The 19,226-nt window shown below is 59.6% G+C and overlaps 1 protein-coding gene across 1 annotated transcript in view; it reads right to left on the reverse strand.

The window, feature by feature from the left end:
- The window catches only part of gfap (glial fibrillary acidic protein), a 75,806-nt gene that overhangs the window by 12,155 nt on the left and 44,425 nt on the right, over positions 1 to 19,226 (reverse strand). The window contains exons 4-6 of the mRNA XM_085966643.1: positions 13,106 to 13,201; positions 6,766 to 6,927; positions 5,188 to 5,313 (exon numbers count right to left, since the gene is read on the reverse strand). Coding sequence (XP_085822769.1) covers positions 5,188 to 5,313; positions 6,766 to 6,927; positions 13,106 to 13,201 — 384 coding nt within the window. The remainder of the gene's footprint in view (positions 1 to 5,187; positions 5,314 to 6,765; positions 6,928 to 13,105; positions 13,202 to 19,226) is intronic.

The following is a 19,226-nucleotide window of genomic DNA, read 5'->3' on the forward strand; positions in this document are numbered from 1 at the left end:
TTACCATATTATCAAGATGAAAGTCAGGTACAGCACGGGTTAGATACAGAGTAAACTCCCGCTAAACTGTCCCACTAAACACTCCCAGGGCAGGTACAGCACGGGTTAGATACAGAGTAAACTCCCTCTACACTGTCCCATCAAACACTCCCAGGGCAGGTACAGCACGGGTTAGATACAGAGTAAAGCTCCCTCTACACTGTCCCATCAAACACTCCCAGGGCAGGTACAGCACGGGTTAGATACAGAGTAAAGCTCCCTCTACACTGTCCCATGAAACACTCCCTGGGCAGGTACAGCACGGGTTAGATACAGAGTAAAGCTCCCTCTACACTGTCCCATTAAACACTCCCAGGGCAGGTACAGCACAGGTTAGATACAGAGTAAAGCTCCCTCTACACTGTCCCATCAAACACTCCCAGGGCAGGTACAGCACGGGTTAGATACAGAGTAAAGCTCCCTCTACACTGTCCCATCAAACACTCCCAGGGCAGGTACAGTTCAGATTAGATACAGAGTAAAGCTCCCTCTACACTGTCCCTTTGAGCACTCCCAGGGCAGGTACAGCATGGGTTAGATACAGAGTAAAGCTCCCTCTACACAGTCCCATCAAACACTCTCAGGGCAGGTACAGCACGGGTTAGATACAGAGTAAAGCTGCTTCTACACTGTCCCATCAAACACTCCCAGGCGGTTGAAACTGTACACCACACCTCACCTCGTCCATGCTGTACCTGAGCTTGGAATGTTTGATGCTGACACTGGGTACTCAGAAGAAAACGGCCTAGAAATTCAGTATCGCCACGTTTGGGGCGCTATAGTCGAGCGTGCGCTAAATTTAGCGCCCAGCGCAAATTATCGCCACCTTCAGTGAAATTGAGTTGCTTCGCCCCAAGAGGTTCTTGGTGCGCTAAAGCAGGCGCTGCATGACTATCCTAAGGCACTAAGCCAGAGAGGCGAGGCGCTACAACCGAGGGCGGGCGCAGCGCTGGTGCGGCCAGTTAGTGATTGCAGGCAGACACGCTGGCGCCGGTCACCTCTTAAAGGGGGAGGGTCGATTTGGCTTGCAGCCAAGCTCTGCACATTGGAGCCCTGATTCTCGGCCTGGGCAGACCTGCTGCAACATTGTAAAGCCTAGGACCATGGAGAGGGCCAGGGAGCGAACGCAGCGGTTCAGTGAGGGGGCCCTGAAGGTTCTGGTTGGCGCAGTGGAGCGCAGGCGATCTATCCTGTTTCCGGACAGTGGCAGGAGGCCGCTGCCCAACGAATATCGAAAAGCTTGGAGGGAGGTGGCACACAGCGTGACCTCCAGCAGCATGGTACCTAGGATCCCTGTGCAATGCAGGAAGAAGTTCAACGGCCTCACTCGGGTTGTCAGGGTGAGTACCCTTTCCAGTATCCTCTTCATCCCTGCATGTGCACCTCACTTTATGGCCAAGGGGTCTTGAAAGCCCCAATGCCCAGCCCTCATCCAACACCTATGGGCCTTTCATGAAACTCACATGCACATTCACCACTTTACACACTGTAAGGGCTATTCGACCATGGGAGGCAGTGCAGCCAAGATCAGGGCTTCACCCTGTAAGGGCTATTCCACCATGGGAGGCAGTGCAGCCAAGATCAGGGCTTCACACTGTAAGGGCTATTCGACCATGGGAGGCAGTGCAGCCAAGATCAGGGCTTCACACTGTACTCAGAGCCCGTCCTTTCTCTTGCAGGGCAAGCTGGCGCACAATAGGAGGCAGCAGCAACGGACCGGGGGAGGCCGTCCTGAACTTAAAGACCTCAGCGATCTGGAGCAGCGAGTGGAACGGATTATGGCAGGCCAGATGATTGGCCCCGTCGCCACTGGAGATGCCGACCCCGTTCTGGACAGCAATGTTAAGGTCATCACCTTTTTGACCTCTCTCCTTCCACTTGTGCCTCACACCAGCATCCTTTGCCGCTATCGAACCAATGCAGTGCATTGCAGCACTCATGCCTCCCTCGCTGCCGCCCTGTCCTCACGCTAAAGCAACTCTTGTACCTCCCTGCTTTCAGATGCTGATTCGCCAGGTGAGGAGGCGGGCCCTCAAGCTACCACTGTGCGTGATTCTGAAGGCGAGGAGGAGGAAGAGGAAGCCGGACCATCAGTGCCACCCTCAGCTGAGGCAGCCCATGGCCATAATGGGGACACGTCTTCCTTGGAGGGGAGCAGGGGGGAAGGGTCTGAGGAGGGTGAAGCTCCGGGGCCCAGCTGGCTGCAGCAACGTGGGGGGGGGTAGGGAAGCTCGGCGGCCTTCTCCCCGGAGGGAGAGTCTGGCCTCCAGCCCTGCTACAGTGAGCGCAGAGGAGGTGCGGCTCCTCGCTGAAATGGGCGCCCAGGCGGAGCACAGGCACACTGAGCTCATGGCTGCAGTGGCAAGGATGCCTGACTCCATAGAGTCACTGGCAAGGAGTGTCCAGGACTTCGGGCAGCACAGGCAAGGAGTCTGCAGGGCTTCGGTGCAGCACAGGCAAGGAGTCTGCAGGACTTCAGTGCAGCACAGGCGGCTTCCACGCAAATGCTTAGTCGTGCCATGCAGTCAGTGGCTGGTCTGATGCAGACACAGATTAGGGCCACATGAGCACTGACTGCTGCCACCCTCGCTGGATCGGGCAGGATTCGCCGAGGCCCTCGCCGTGCCACAGCAGGCCAGCAGTCTGTGCTTCAGCAGATTGCTGCGCATGCTTCAGTGCTGCCCCGTGCGAGTGCCAGTGTCTCGGCCGACCAGGGAGTGCCTGTGCTCTGTCAGGTTGGCAGCATTCCTGCTGCCAACACTGTCACTCCTCCACTGCAGCTGCCACCACCCGTAGGACAGACTGCTGCCGCCCAAGCAGAGTTGAAGCAGTCAGCAGCCGGGCCCTCCAGGCCCAGAGCTGGTCCAGGCCGTCCCCCAAGGGCATCTGCCGACTCACTATCTGACACTCAGCAGCCTTCCCCCAGCCTTGCTGCAGCCACTGGGGTCCCTTTGAGGAGGAGCTGCAGGGCGGGAAGGGCCAATCTCGGAAGCGAGGCAGATCACCCTCGCAGGCCAAAAAGTAGGAGGTGTGGCAAAATGCTGTGAAATTTTTAGTGAAGGCCGAGGATCATGGTCATTTTTGGTTAACTCTTTTGTTCATTGTCTCCAGGTTGTGAGAGCCAGTTATGTGTCTGACTGTTTTTTGGGGGGTTTCTCTGTATTTGTTTGTCATGCGGGAAGGGCACAGAGTTTACTAAATAAATAATTGTCTTTATGCAGATTGTGCATGTTTGCACTTTGAACTTTTTGTTGCCTTGACCGGCTCAGGGTATGTGGAATGGTTCCATTCATGTTCTTTCAATGGCACAAGCCATTCCCTCAGAGGGGGCCTAGAACCGACTTGCAATAAGCCGCTGACGGATGGCCCTTGCAATTTGTCCCTCCCTCCCGTCTTGGTGCTCCTCCTCCTCCTCCTCCTCCTCTGGTGGTCCTCCAATGCCTGCTGGCAGTGGCTGAGTCCTGAGGATAGCCAGATTGTGCAGCATGCAGCACACTACAACGAAATGGGAGACTCGCTCAGGCGAGTACTGAAGGGCTCCCCCGGAATGGTCCAGACAGCGGAACCGTTGCTTTAGCACGCAGATTGTGTGCTCAATGATGTTCCTGGTCACTTGATGGCTCTCATTGTATCGTTCTTCAGCAGGAGTGCTGGGCGCACGGAGCGGGGTCATCAGCCAGGTGCACAAAGGATAGCCCTTGTCCCTGAGAAGCCAACCTCCTGGGTGGGCCGGGGCTTCGAAAAGGTCTGCCACAGAAGTCTGGCGCAGGATGAAGGCGTCGTGGCTGCTGCCTGGAAAGCGGGCATTGACAGCTAGTATCAGCTGTCTGTGGTCACGCACTAACTGCACGTTCAACGAATGGAACCCCTTCCGGTTGCGGTAATCCTCGACATTCTCTAGAGGCGCCCGCAAAGCCACATGCGTGCAGTCAATGGCGCCCTGGACCATGGGGAAGCCCGCTATTCTTGCAAATCCCATTGCGAGCTCTTGCTGCTTGTCCAAGGTGATGGGGAAGGAAATGTACTGATGTCTCCTTCTGAAGAGGGCATTCGTGACTTGGCGTTTGCAGCAATGCACCGCGAACTGGGAGACATTGGCAATGTCCCCAGTAGCGGATTGGAAGGAGCCAGTGGCATAGAAGTTGAGAGCCACTGTCACCTTCACTGCCACCGACAGAGACGTCCTGCTCCTCAGCTGAGGCTGCAGATCTGTCTGAAGCAGGTGGCAGAGCTCAGTGACCACCTCCCTTCTGAATCGAAGCCTCTGAATACACTGCTCCTCAGACATGTTGAGGTAGGAGAACTGCTGGCGGTATACCCTGGGAGGGTAAGGCCTCCTGTGCCGACGCCTGTTGGCCCTCCTCCGTCTGGCCATGATTGACACTCTCTCTTGGCATCTCTGAGCCCTCTCAATGCAATGGAGAAACCCAACGTTTCCACCCATTGCAGCCCCCATAATATGTGGCCACTCAAGGTTATGGCACTGAAAAATCAATCCAGCTGCAAAGCTCTGGGCTGAAGCCAGAAGTACCTGTGCGAGCGCTGACTCAATGCAGAAAGCTCTCTCCCTTTGTCTTTCTGCAAATCTCTCTCTCTCTCTCACACAGAAGGAGTGGTCCAAAAATGGCTACCACTAAGAAGCCAGGAAGAGCCCCCTTTAAATAGCACCCCCCCCAGCCCCACAGCGACTGGGAACCGTTCCAGTCAACCAGTTGCTGGGAGTGCCAGGCGGAAAGAAGGGGGGCACCACTGAAGTTCCGGTTCGGGGCGCACCAAGGGCGTTGCACCATGAAATGACGTAAGGATCTGCGCGTGCAGCTAAGCGGGCGTTGCGTTTTGCGCCGCCGCTAAATGTCCGCTCAATTTTGCGAGAGGCGCAGATCGCGCCGCGCCCGGGCGCCAGCCGCTTTGCGCCCCACTTATCACCCTCTTAAGGTGCTAGCGGCTGGCGCTAACAACTGAATTTCTCCCCCAACATGTTTAATTCCCCAGTGTTGATATCAATCTCTCCAATGAGGACAAACATTCTTCTTTTAACCAAAAGCACATTATGACTTTATTTTGGGATTTTCCCAGAATTCCCCTAGTTATTTTGGAGAGGTCATCCCTGCTATTTCCAGGTGCTCCAAACTTGTAGCGAGAACTCACCGTGCCTTTCAACCCCTCCAAGTCGCACGTGAGGGACTGGATCTGCCTGCGGTAGTCATTCACCTCCTGCTTGGCCAGGCGCAGGACTTCTGACTGGCGAGTGGCAGCATCAGTCAGATCTGAGAACTGCACACAAAAGCTCAAAGTTAGAAGTTCAACAGCACAGAGAACATGAGAGGATAAGAAGTGTCTGTCCAGGCTGTGTCTCACTATCTCAATAGCCCACACTCTCCCAGCGATCCTGCAGCATCGAATCGTGCAGTACTCACCGCCCCTCCGAACATATCTTTATCAAATCTTTCCTCTAGTTTAGCTTTTGTTTGAATTGGGATATTCTGCAAGGTTCACCTTTGAGGATCAAAGGAATCACTGCTGTATTATGGTCTGGCTTCGCGGTGTTCTGATTTCAGCCCGTTTGTATGGCGGAGTGGATTTAGGGGCAGCCAGTAACAGTGGAACAGCGATGCACAGTTTCGCAACTGAAGACCCTAAATGTCTGGCCGAGAGCACCCCACTCACGGTGGGAATAGGTTAAAGGTCATATTCCCGATCTGTGCAGGTGTGCCGAGGGTCAAGCCTCCGTCTTTTCCCCCCACAGCCAGAATAAAATGGTGAGCCTCAAAACAACAGCATCTGACAACAACCATTTATCGGGTGGTGTTCAAGCAAAGAGACCAGCTGGTGAATTGTGACACCAGCTGGGGCTCAGTGGGCAGCACTCTCTGAGTCAGAAGGTCGTGGGTTCAAGTCCCACTCCAGAGACTTGGGCACAAAAGTCTAGGCTGACACTCCACTGCAGTACTGAGGGAGTGCTGCACTGTCGGAGGTGCCGTCTTTCGGGTGAGACTTTAAACCGAGGCCCCGTCTGCCTCTCTCAGGTGGACATAAAAGATCCTATGGCACTATTTCGAAGAAAAGCAGGGGAGTTATCCCCAGTGTCCTGGCCAACATTTATCCCTCAACCAATACCGTTAAATGACATTTTCTGGTTATTATCACATTGTTGTTTGTGGGGTCTTGCTGGGCAGAAATTGGCTGCCGCGTTTCTGACATTACAACAACGACTACACTTCAAGGATGTCTTGAGGTTGTGACAGGCTCTTTATAAATGCAACACTTTCTTCTTTTCAGAGGCAGGGCGGGAAGCCTTTACTTTGAGCATCAGGTGCGGAGCTCGCTTACCTTGGCCTTGTATCAGGTGCGGAGCTCGCTTACCTTGGCCTTGTATCAGGTGCGGAGCTCGCTTACCTTGGACTTGTATCAGGTGCGGAGCTTGCTTACCTTGGACTTGTATCAGGTGCGGAGCTCGCTTATCTTGGCCTTGTATCAGGTGCGGAGCTCGCTTACCTTGGACTTGTATCAGGTGCGGAGCTCGCTTACCTTGGCCTTGTATCAGGTGCGGAGCTCGCTTACCTTGGCCTTGTATCAGGTGCGGAGCTCGCTTACCTTGGCCTTGTATCAGGTGCGGAGCTCGCTTACCTTGGCCTTGTATCAGGGGTGGAGCTCACTTACCTTGGCCTTGTATCAGGTGCGGAGCTCGCTTACCTTGGCCTTGTATCAGGTGCGGAGCTTGCTTACCTTGGACTTGTACCACTCCTCAGCCTCCTGCATGTTCTTGCTGGCGACAGACTCGTACTGAGTGCGAATGTCCTTGAGAGCAGCAGTGAGGTCAGGCTTGGACATGTCCACCTCCACATGGACCTGCTGCAACTGCAACTGATCCCGCAGGTCCCGTATTTCCTAAAGGAGCAAGAACAGGAAATGGGGGTGAGGGCATCGGTCAGACAGCACAGTGCCCAGGGACCCTGTACCCGAGAGCGCTCAGTGCCCAGGGACCCTGTACCCGAGAGCACCCAATGCCCAGGGACCCTGTACACGAGGGCACCCAGTTCCCATGGACCCTGTACCCAAGGGCGCCCAGTGCCCAGGGACCCTGTACCCGAGGGTGCCCAGTGCCCAGGGACCCTGTACCTGAGGGCACCCAGTGCCCAGGGACCCTGTACCCGAGAGCGCCCAGTGCCCAGGGACCCTGTACCCGAGGGTGCCCAGTGCCCAGGGACCCTGTACCTGAGGGCACCCAGTGCCCAGGGACCCTGTAGCCGAGAGCACCCAGTGCCCAGGGACCCTGTACCCAAGAGCGCCCAGTGCCCAGGGACCGTGTACCCGAGAGCACTCAATGCCCAGGGACCCTGTACCCGAGAGCGCTCAATGCCCAGGGACCCTGTACCCGAGGGCGCTCAGTGCCCAGGGACCCTGTACCCAAGAGCGCTCAATGCCCAGGGACCCTGTACCCGAGAGCAATCAATGCCCAGGAACCCTGTACCCGAGAGCGCCCAGTGCGCAGGGACCCTGTACCCGAGAGCACTCATTGCCCAGGGACCCTGTACCCGAGGGCGCTCAGTGCCCAGGGACCCTGTACCCGAGGGCGCCCAATACCCAGGGACCCTGTACCCGAGAGCGCTCAATGCCCAGGGACCCTGTACATGAGGGCGCTCAGTGCCCAGGGACCCTGTACCCGAGAGCGCTCAATGCCCAGGGACCCTCTACACGAGAGCACTCAATGCCCAGGGACCCTCTACACGAGAGCACTCAATGCCCAGGGACCCTGTACCCGAGGGTGCTCAGTGCCCAGGGACCCTGTACCCGAGAGCACTCAATGCCCAGGGACCCTGTACCCGAGAGCGCCCAGTGCCCAGGGACCCTGTACCCGTGAGCGCTCAATGCTCAGTGACCCTGTACCCGAGAGCGCCCAGTGCCCATGGACCCTGAACCCGAGAGTGCTCAGTGCCCAGGGACCCTGTACCCGAGGGCGCCCAGTGCCCAGGGACCCTGTACCCGAGAGCGCCCAGTGCCCAGGGACCCTGTACCCGAGAGCGCTCAGTGCCCAGGGACCCTGTACCCGAGAGCGCCCAGTGCCCAAGGACCCTGTAACCGAGGGCACCCAGTGCCCAGGGACCCTGTACCCAAGGGCGGCCAGTGCCCAGGGACCCTGTACCCGAGAGTGCCCAGTGCCCAGGGACCCTGTACCCGAGAGCGCTGAATGCCCAGGGACGCTGTACACGAGAGCGCTCAGTGCCCAGGGACCCTGTACCCGAGAGCACTCAGTGCCCAGGGACCCTGTACCCGAGAGCACTCAGTGTCCAGGGACCCTGTACGCGAGAGCGCCCAGAGCCGAGGGACCCTGTACCCGAGAGCACTCAGTGCCCAGGGACCCTGTACCCGAGAGAGCCCAGTGCCCAGGGACCCTGTACCCGAGGGCGCCCAGTGCCCAGGGACCCTGTACCCGAGGGCGCTCAACACCCAGGGACCCTGTACCCGAGAGAGCCCAGTGCCCAGGGACCTTGTACCCAAGGGCGCCCAGTGCCCAGGGACCCTGTACCCGAGGGCGCTCAACACCCAGGGACCCTGTACCCGAGAGTGCCCAGTGCCCAGGGACCCTGTACCCGAGAGCACTCAACACCCAGGGACCCTCTACCCGAGGTCGCTCAGTGCCCAGGGAACCTGTACCCGAGAGCGCTCAGTGCCCAGGGACCCTGTACCCGAGAGCACTCAGTGCCCAGGAACCCTTTACTCGAGAGCGCTCAGTGCCCAGGGACCCTTTACTCGAGGGTGCCCAGTCCCCAGGGACCCTGTACCCGAGAGCACTCAACACCCAGGGACCCTGTACCCAAGAGCGCTCAGTGCCCAGGGACCCTGTACCTGAGAGTGCCCAGTGCCCAAGGACCCTGTACCGGAGAGCGCCCAGTGCCCAGGGACCCTGTACCCGAGAGCGCCCAGTGCCCAGGGACCCTGTACCCGAGGGCGCCCAGTGCCCAGGGACCCTGTACCCGAGAGCGCCCAGTGCCCAGGGACCCTGTACCCAAGGGTGCTCAATGCCCAGGGACCCTGTACCCGAGAGTGCTCAATGCCCAGGGACCCTGTACCCGAGAGCGCTCAGTGCCCAGGGAACCTGTACCCGAGAGCGCTCAGTGCCCAGGGACCCTGTACCCGAGAGCACTCAATGCCCAGGGACCCTGTACCAGAGAGCGCTCAGTGCCCAGGGACCCTGTACCCGAGAGCACCCAGTGCCCAGGGACCCTGTACACGAGAGCGCTCAATGCTCAGGGACCCTGTTCCCGAGAGCGCCCAGTGCCCAGGGACCCTGAACCCGAGAGTGCTTAGTGCCCAGGGACCCTGTAACTGAGAGCGCTCGGTGCCCAGGGACCCTGTACCCGAGAGCGCTCAATGCCCAGGGACCCTGTACCTGAGGGCGCTCAGTGCACAGGGACCCTGTAACCGAGAGCGCTCAATGCCCAGGGACCCTGAACCCGAGAGCACTCAATGCCCAGGGACCCTGTACCCAAGAGCGCCCAGTGCACAGGGACCCTGTACCCGAGGGCGCTCAGTGCCCAGGGATCCTGTAACCAAGAGCGCTCAATGCCCAGGGACCCTGTACATGAGGGCGCTCAGTGCCCAGGGACCCTGTACCCGAGAGCGCTCAATGCCCAGGGACCCTGTACACGAGAGCGCTCAGTGCCCAGGCACCCTGTACCAGAGAGCGCTCAATGCCCAGGGACCCTGTACGTGAGAGCGCCCAGAGCCCAGGGACCCTGTACCCGAGAGCACTCAGTGCCCAGGGACCCTGTACCCGAGGGTGCTCAATGCCCAGGGACCCTGTACCCGAGAGCGCTCAATGCCCAGGGACCCTGTACCCGAGAGCGCTCAGTGCCCAGGGACCCTGTACCCGAGAGCACTCAATGCCCAGGGACCATGTACCCGAGAGCGCTCAATGCCCAGGGACCCTCTACATGAGAGCACTCAATGCCCAGGGACCCTCTACACGAGAGCACTCAATGCCCAGGGACCCTGTACCCGAGGGTGCTCAGTGCCCAGGGACCCTGTACCCGAGAGCACTCAATGCCCAGGGACCCTGTACCAGAGAGCGCTCAGTGCCCAGGGACCCTGTACCCGAGAGCGCCCAGTGCCCAGGGACCCTGTACCCGAGAGCGCTCAATGCTCAGGGACCCTGTACCAGAGAGCGCCCAGTGCCCAGGGACCCTGTACCCGAGAGCGCCCAGTGCCCAGGGACCCTGAACCCGAGAGCACTCAGTGCCCAGGGACCCTGTAACTGAGAGCGCTCAGTGCCCAGGGACCCTGTACCCGAGAGCGCCCAATGCCCAGGGACCCTGTACCCGAGGGCGCCCAGTGCCCAGGGACCCTGTACCCGAGAGCACTCAATGCCCCGGGACCCTGTACCCGAGAGCACTCAATGCCCAGGGACCCTGTACCCGAGAGTGCCCAGTGCCCAATGACCCTGTACCCAAGAGCACTCAGTGCCCAGGGACCCTGTACCCGAGAGCGCCCAATGCCCAGGGACCCTGTACCCGAGGGCGCCCAGTGCCCAGGGACCCTGTAGCCGAGAGCACTCAGTGCCCAGGGACCCTGTACCCATGAGCGCTCAATGCCCAGGGACCCTGTACCCGAGGGCGCTCAATGCCCACGGACCCTGTACCCGAGAGCACTCAGTGCCCAGGGACCCTGTACCCGAGAGCACTCAATGCCCAGGGACCCTGTACCCAAGAGCGCCCAGTGCACAGGGACCCTGTACCCGAGGGCGCTCAGTGCCCAGGGATCCTGTAACCAAGAGCGCTCAATGCCCAGGGACCCTGTACATGAGGGCGCTCAGTGCCCAGGGACCCTGTACCCGAGAGCGCTCAATGCCCAGGGACCCTGTACACGAGAGCGCTCAGTGCCCAGGCACCCTGTACCAGAGAGCGCTCAATGCCCAGGGACCCTGTACGTGAGAGCGCCCAGAGCCCAGGGACCCTGTACCCGAGAGCACTCAGTGCCCAGGGACCCTGTACCCGAGGGTGCTCAATGCCCAGGGACCCTGTACCCGAGAGCGCTCAATGCCCAGGGACCCTGTACCCGAGAGCGCTCAGTGCCCAGGGACCCTGTACCCGAGAGCACTCAATGCCCAGGGACCATGTACCCGAGAGCGCTCAATGCCCAGGGACCCTCTACATGAGAGCACTCAATGCCCAGGGACCCTCTACACGAGAGCACTCAATGCCCAGGGACCCTGTACCCGAGGGTGCTCAGTGCCCAGGGACCCTGTACCCGAGAGCACTCAATGCCCAGGGACCCTGTACCAGAGAGCGCTCAGTGCCCAGGGACCCTGTACCCGAGAGCGCCCAGTGCCCAGGGACCCTGTACCCGAGAGCGCTCAATGCTCAGGGACCCTGTACCAGAGAGCGCCCAGTGCCCAGGGACCCTGTACCCGAGAGCGCCCAGTGCCCAGGGACCCTGAACCCGAGAGCACTCAGTGCCCAGGGACCCTGTAACTGAGAGCGCTCAGTGCCCAGGGACCCTGTACCCGAGAGCGCCCAATGCCCAGGGACCCTGTACCCGAGGGCGCCCAGTGCCCAGGGACCCTGTACCCGAGAGCACTCAATGCCCCGGGACCCTGTACCCGAGAGCACTCAATGCCCAGGGACCCTGTACCCGAGAGTGCCCAGTGCCCAATGACCCTGTACCCAAGAGCACTCAGTGCCCAGGGACCCTGTACCCGAGAGCGCCCAATGCCCAGGGACCCTGTACCCGAGGGCGCCCAGTGCCCAGGGACCCTGTAGCCGAGAGCACTCAGTGCCCAGGGACCCTGTACCCATGAGCGCTCAATGCCCAGGGACCCTGTACCCGAGGGCGCTCAATGCCCACGGACCCTGTACCCGAGAGCACTCAGTGCCCAGGGACCCTGTACCCGAGGGTGCTCAATGCCCAGGGACCCTGTACCCGAGGGCGCTCAATGCCCCGGAACCCTGTACCCGAGGGCGCCCAGTGCCCAGGGACCCTGTACCCGAGAGCACTCAGTGCCCAGGGACGTTGTATATATCCGCATATGGTCTAACCAATCTAATTTCTGTTGCAATAAGTATGTGTCCCTCGGGATATATAAACTTTTTGTTTGTACTAACCTTACCTTTGTGCACAGTTCTTGTTTTTCTGCCATGGACAACCCTCTCCTGTCCTTTCCTGTCCTGGCTGGGCACCATCAGCATGATCAGGATCACCTGGGCACCTTCAGTGTGGGTGCTTTCCCTTTCTGAAGGGGCACTGACTGCTGGTGTACAGACCCTGCTCCCTCCTGCAGTGTAGCTGAACCGACTGATGGCAGACAGAGTCAGTTTTTCCCGCGGTTGCTGAAGATATCGAGTCCATTCAGTTCGCTCGGATCGCCACACAAAATGGTGCCCTGGCATCAGCCTGGCACATACGGGACTGGCACAGCTCACGTTCCCTGGCCTGCCCACTGCCTGTAACTCTATCACGGCCCAAATGCTTAAGAATGCGGTCGAGACTCGGGCCTAGGATTGCTACCAGGGAGACGCCAATGTACTTACTGTGAAATATGTGCATGATTGATAAACATTATTAGATGATAACACTTAATGCATTTCATGTGCTATTCTTCTGCCTGCTGTTTTAGTGTGGTAGTAAGGCCGTATATTCTAAACGAGTTAATGTCTCTGTTAAAATGGTGGGCAGGGGATATCAAACAAAATGTTGATATCAGCAACATTCATTGAGGCTGTGGCCTTCCTAGTCACAGGGCTAAACCTTGGCTTTGTGGCTTCGCAATTTCAAGTTTTCATCAGAGCCAGAGAGGCCCACGATTAGCTCTTTAAACTACAATCAGATCTGGTATAAAAAGAGTGAAGAGTGTTTCTCTCTCCGCAGATGCTGCCCGACCTGCTGAGTGTTTCCAGCATTTTCTGCTTTTATTTCAGATTTCCAGCATCCGCAGTATTTTGCTTTTGAGTTAGATGTGGTAGATGGCCTGTCTGTGAGCGGGAAGGAGCGGGATTACTGTGGCCAGAGTCGAGTTGGATCCTGCTCACTCGCTGCCCATTCCTGATCACTGTGAGTGGAGTGTCCTTACCTCATCGTGGACTTTCTTCAAGAAGTCAATCTCATCCTGCAGCGACTCAATTTTCCGCTCCAGGTCGATCCGAATCAAAGCAGCATCATCGACGTCCTGGGGAGTGGAGGGGAGCAGAGTTAGAAACACCATAGAGTAATCGTTCAACGGAGTGTGTTCAGAGCACCAGCGAGGAACTGCTTCCTAATGGGGCTTCCTAGACCCCACCTGTTTGAGGAAAGACGTAGGGTGGGAAGGGATTCAGAGCAGAGGGGGATTTCACAGGTGATTCAATTGGTGAGAGGGGGAGTCAAATCAGGAGATTGGGTTCAGAGGGGTTTAAGAGGAGGAGATGAGGTTCAGAAAGGATTTCAGAGGGGATTCCACAAAGGAAGATAAGGTTCAGAGGAGGAGAGGGGAGATTCAGTGTGGGAGATCAGCTTCAGTGGGGGAGAGGGAGAGATGGGGGTTCAGAGGGAGAGTGGGGGTTCAGAGGGAGAGAGGGGGTTCAGAGGGAGAGAGGGGGTTCAGAGGGGAGAGAGGGGGGTTCAGAGGGAGAGAGGGGGTTCAGAGGGCGAGATGGGGTTCAGAGGGAGAGAGGGGGTTCAGAGGGGGAGAGGGGGTTTACAGGGAGAGAGGGGGTTCAGAGGGAGAGAGGGGGTTCAGAGGGAGAGAGGGGGTTCAGAGGGAGAGAGGGGGCTCAGAGGGAGAGAGGGGGTTCAGAGGGAGAGAGGGGGTTCAGAGGGAGAGAGCGGGTTCAGAGGGGAGAGAGGGGGGTTCAGAGGGGGAGAGGGGGTTCAGAGGGGAGTGAGGGGGTTCAGAGAGAGAGAGGGGGTTCAGAGGGGGAGAGGGGGTTCAGAGGGAGAGAGGGGGTTCAGAGGGAGAGAGGGGGTTCAGAGGGGGAGAGGGGGCTCAGAGGGCGAGATGGGGTTCAGAGGGAGAGAGGGGGTTCAGAGTGAGAGAGGGGGTTCAGAGGGAGCGAGGGGGTTCAGAGGGAGAGAGGGGGTTCAGAGGGAGAGGGGGTTCAGAGGGAGAGAGGGGGTTCAGGGGGAGAGAGGGGGTTCAGAGGGAGAGAGGGGGTTCAGAGGGAGAGAGGGGGTTCAGAGGGGATAGGAATCAAAGGTCCAGAAATAACTGCTGATGATTTTATCACCAACAGTAGTTTGTAGACGGGACCATCCAGTCAGGCTGAAACATTACCACGTGGCCAGTGGCTGGGGAAACTTGCCAATATTGAGCCCTGGAGTTTCATAGGAACATAGGAACAGGAGGAGGCCATTCAGCCCCTCGAGCCTGTTCCACCATTCGATGAGATCATGGCTGATCTGCCACCTAACTCCAGATACCTGCCTTTGGCCCATATCCATTAATACCTTTGGTTAACAAAAAGCTATCAATTTCCGACTTAAAGTTAACAATTGATCCAGCATCAACTGCTGTTTGCGGAAGAGAGTTCCAAACTTCTACCACCCTTTGTGTGTCGAAGTGTTTCCTAATTTCACTCCTGAAAGGTCTGGCTCTAATTTTTAGACTATGCCCCCTAGTCCTAGAATCCCCAACCAGCGGAAATAGTTCCTCTCTATCTACCATAATATCTGTTCCCCTTAATATCCTGAAAAAGTCATCAGGTCACCCTTAGCCTTCTCAATTTTAGGGAATACAAACCTAGTTTGTGTAATCTCTCCCCATAACTTAACCCTTGAAGTCCGGGTATCATTCTGGTAAACCTACGCTGCACTCCCTCCAAGGTCAATATATCCTTCCTAAGGTGTGGTGCCCAGAACTGCTCCCAGTGCTCCAGGTGTGGTCTAACCAGGGTTTTGTACAGCTGCAGCATAACTTCTACCCCCTTGTACTCGAGTCCTCCAGATATAAAGGCCATGTTTCAGAGCATTCTGCCATTCATGCCATTCATGCCAGTACTGTTCTCACCCCGTGTCCACACGTTCACCTTCCAGCACGAGTTACTGGATCGTGATCGGGAGCAGGAACACTGGCTGAATTACACCCCTCCATCCCACACCTAGGGGGCAATGAGCCCTACTGTAGGATAACCCACTACTGCCCTGGCTGGGATCAAATAACTCTGCACAGACCTGGGCACCTCTGGTGTGAGTGTGTGTCTGTGCCACACTGGAGGGTGCGGTCACTCACCGAGCACGGGCTGGACGGTGCGGTCACTCACCGAGCACGGGCTGGACGGTGTGGTCACTCACCGAGCACGGGCTGGACGGTGCGGTCACTCACCGAGCACGGGCTGGACGGTGTGGTCACTCACCGAGCACGGGCTGGACGGTGCGGTCACTCACCGAGCACGGGCTGGACGGTGCGGTCACTCACCGAGCACGGGCTGGACGGTGCGGCCATTCACCGAGCACGGGCTGGACGGTGCGGCCATTCACCGAGCACGGGCTGGACGGTGCGGCCATTCATCGAGCACAGGCTGGAAGGTGCGGTCACTCACCGAGCACGGGCTGGACGGTGTGGTCACTCACTGAGCACGGGCTGGACCGTGGGGTCACTCACCGAGCACGGGCTGGACGGTGCGGTCACTCACCGAGCACGGGCTGGACGGTGCAGTCACTCACCGAGCACGGGCTGGACAGTGCGGTCACTCACTGAGCACGGGCTGGACGGTGCGGTCACTCACCGAGCATGGGCTGGAGGGTGCGGTCACTCACCGAGCATGGGCTGGACCGTGGGGTCACTCACCGCGCACGGGCTAGACGGCGCGGTCACTCACCGAGCACGGGCTGGACGGTGCGGTCATTCTCCGAGCACAGGCTGGAAGGTGCGGTCACTCACAGAGCACAGGCTGGACCGTGGGGTCACTCACCGAGCACGGGCTGGACCGTGGGGTCACTCACCGAGAACAGGCTGGACCGTGGGGTCACTCACCGAGCACGGGCTGGACGGTGCGGTCACTCACCGAGCATGGGCTGGACGGTGCGGTCACTCACCGAGCACGGGCTGGACGGTGCGGTCACTCACCGAGCACGGGCTGGACGGTGCGGTCACTCACCGCGCACGGGCTAGACGGCGCGGTAACTCACCGAGCACGGGCTGGACGGTGCGGTCATTCTCCGAGCACAGGCTGGAAGGTGCGGTCACTCACAGAGCACAGGCTGGACCGTGGGGTCACTCACCGAGCACAGGCTGGACCGTGGGGTCACTCACCGAGAACAGGCTGGACCGTGGGGTCACTCACCGAGCACGGGCTGGACGGTGCGGTCACTCACCGAGCACGGGCTGGACGGTGCGGTCACTCACCGAGCACGGGCTGGACGGTGCGGTCACTCACTGAGCACGGGCTGGACGGTGCGGTCACTCACCGAGCACGGGCTGGACCGTGGGGTCATTCTCCGAGCACGGGCTGGATGGTGCGGTCACTCACCGAGCACGGGCTGGACGGTGCGGTCACTCACCGAGCACGGGCTGGACGGTGCGGTCACTCACCGAGCACAGGCTGGAGGGTGCGGTCACTCACCGAGCACAGGCTGGAAGGTGCGGTCACTCACCGAGCACGGGCTGGACCGTGGGGTCACTCACCGAGCACGGGCTGGACGGTGCGGTCACTCACCGAGCACGGGCTGGACGGTGCGGTCACTCACCGAGCACGGGCTGGACGGTGCGGTCACTCACCGAGCACGGGCTGGACGGTGCGGTCACTCACCGAGCACGGGCTGGACGGTGCGGTCACTCACCGAGCACGGGCTGGACGGTGCGGTCACTCACCGAGCACGGGCTGGACCGTGGGGTCACTCACCGAGCATGGGCTGGACAGTGCGGTCACTCACCGAGCATGGGCTGGACGGTGCGGTCACTCACCGAGCACGGGCTGGACCGTGGGGTCACTCACCGAGCACGGGCTGGACCGTGGGGTCACTCACCGAGCACGGGCTGGACAGTGCGGTCACTCACCGAGCACGGGCTGGACCGTGGGGTCACTCACCGAGCACGGGCTGGACAGTGCGGTCACTCACCGAGCACGGGCTGGACGGTGCGGTCACTCACCGAGCACGGGCTGGACGGTGCGGTCACTCACCGAGCACGGGCTGGACCGTGGGGTCACTCACCGAGCACGGGCTGGACAGTGCGGTCACTCACCGAGCACGGGCTGGACGGTGCGGTCACTCGCCGAGCACGGGCTGGACAGTGCGGTCACTCACCGAGCACGGGCTGGACGGTGCGGTCACTCACCGAGCACAGGCTGGACGGTGCAGTCACTCACCGAGCACGGGCTGGACCGTGGGGTCACTCACCGAGCACGGGCTGGACGGTGCGGTCACTCACCATGCACCGCTGGACGGTGCGGTCACTCACCGAGCGCAGGCTGGAAGGTGCGGTCACTCACCGAGCACAGGCTGGACGGTGCGGTCACTCACCGAGCACGGGCTGGACGGTGCGGTCACTCACCGAGCACGGGCTGGACCGTGGGGTCACTCACCGAGCACGGGCTGGACAGTGCGGTCACTCACCGAGCACGGGCTGGACGGTGCGGTCACTCGCCGAGCACGGGCTGGACGGTGCGGTCACTCACCGAGCACGGGCTGGACGGTGCGGTCACTCACCGAGCACAGGCTGGACGGTGCAGTCACTCACCGAGCACGGGCTGGACCGTGGGGTCACTCACCGAGCACGGGCTGGACGGTGCGGTCACTCACCATGCACCGCTGGACGGTGCGGTCACTCACCGAGCGCAGGCTGGAAGGTGCGGTCACTCACCGAGCACAGGCTGGACGGTGCGGTCACTCACCGAGCACGGGCTGGACGGTGCGGTCACTCACCGAGCATGGGCTGGACGGTGCGGTCACTCACCGAGCACGGGCTGGACGGTGCGGTCACTCACCGAGCACGGGCTGGACGGTGCGGTCACTCACCGAGCACGGGCTGGACCGTGGGGTCACTCACCGAGCACGGGCTGGACAGTGCGGTCACTCACCGAGCACGGGCTGGACGGTGCGGTCACTCGCCGAGCACGGGCTGGACGGTGCGGTCACTCACCGAGCACGGGCTGGACGGTGCGGTCACTCACCGAGCACAGGCTGGACGGTGCAGTCACTCACCGAGCACGGGCTGGACCGTGGGGTCACTCACCGAGCACGGGCTGGACGGTGCGGTCACTCACCATGCACCGCTGGACGGTGCGGTCACTCACCGAGCGCAGGCTGGAAGGTGCGGTCACTCACCGAGCACAGGCTGGACGGTGCGGTCACTCACCGAGCACGGGCTGGACGGTGCGGTCACTCACCGAGCATGGGCTGGACGGTGCGGTCACTCACCGAGCACGGGCTGGACGGTGCGGTCACTCACCGAGCACGGGCTGGACAGTGCGGTCACTCACCGAGCACGGGCTGGACGGTGCGGTCACTCACCGAGCATGGGCTGGACAGTGCGGTCACTCACCGAGCACAGGCTGGACGGTGCAGTCACTCACCGAGCACAGGCTGGACGGTGCGTTCATTCACCGAGCACGGGCTGGACCATGGGGTCACTCACCGAGCAGGGGCTTGACGGTGCGGTCACTCACCAAGCATGGGCTGGACCGTGGGGTCACTCACCGAGCAAGGCTTGACCATTCTGTGGCCAGGCCGTGGTTGGGCAACTTTTTACACTCGTTGAAGGTTCCAGAATGATGGTATTTACCAGATTGCAGTGCTGGTAAATGCCGACGTCATTGACTGTGCATTTAAAGTGGGTACTGCACTGAAAGCCCCTTCAGCCTCCTTGGAGCGTGCGCTCTTTAAGGAGAATAGCATTTCTAGCACTTTGTTTCTCTGTTCAATATTTTTTTTTCTTTGCGTCCGGTTGATTTGTTGTTGGTTTCGGTTGTGCCTTGGTTTTGTGATTTTGGATCTTCTATCATTGGTTTGGTGTCACTTGCAACTTAATTTGGCACAGCCGGTTCTGAAGACGGGAATCCCAGAGGACCAGAGGAGGTGAGGTTACACCTGAGGTGATCTTGCTGCACTCACCCTTACTCAGCCACCTGTGTCTACAGGCCAAGGTGCTCCTACCTTGACCCACCTGAGGAGAGCTGCCTTCTAACACTTACGTTTCACTCGGACAGCAGTCACAGAACTATTTCATCTCCTGAAGCCAGACCTTCAGATAGATTCCAGGGCCGGGACAGCTGTGCAAA

This window comes from Somniosus microcephalus, chromosome 24 (genome assembly GCF_052327205.1).
Source record: "Somniosus microcephalus isolate GS21.2 chromosome 24, FLI_Smic_1.0, whole genome shotgun sequence".
NCBI classification, from domain to species: Eukaryota; Metazoa; Chordata; class Chondrichthyes; order Squaliformes; family Somniosidae; genus Somniosus; species Somniosus microcephalus.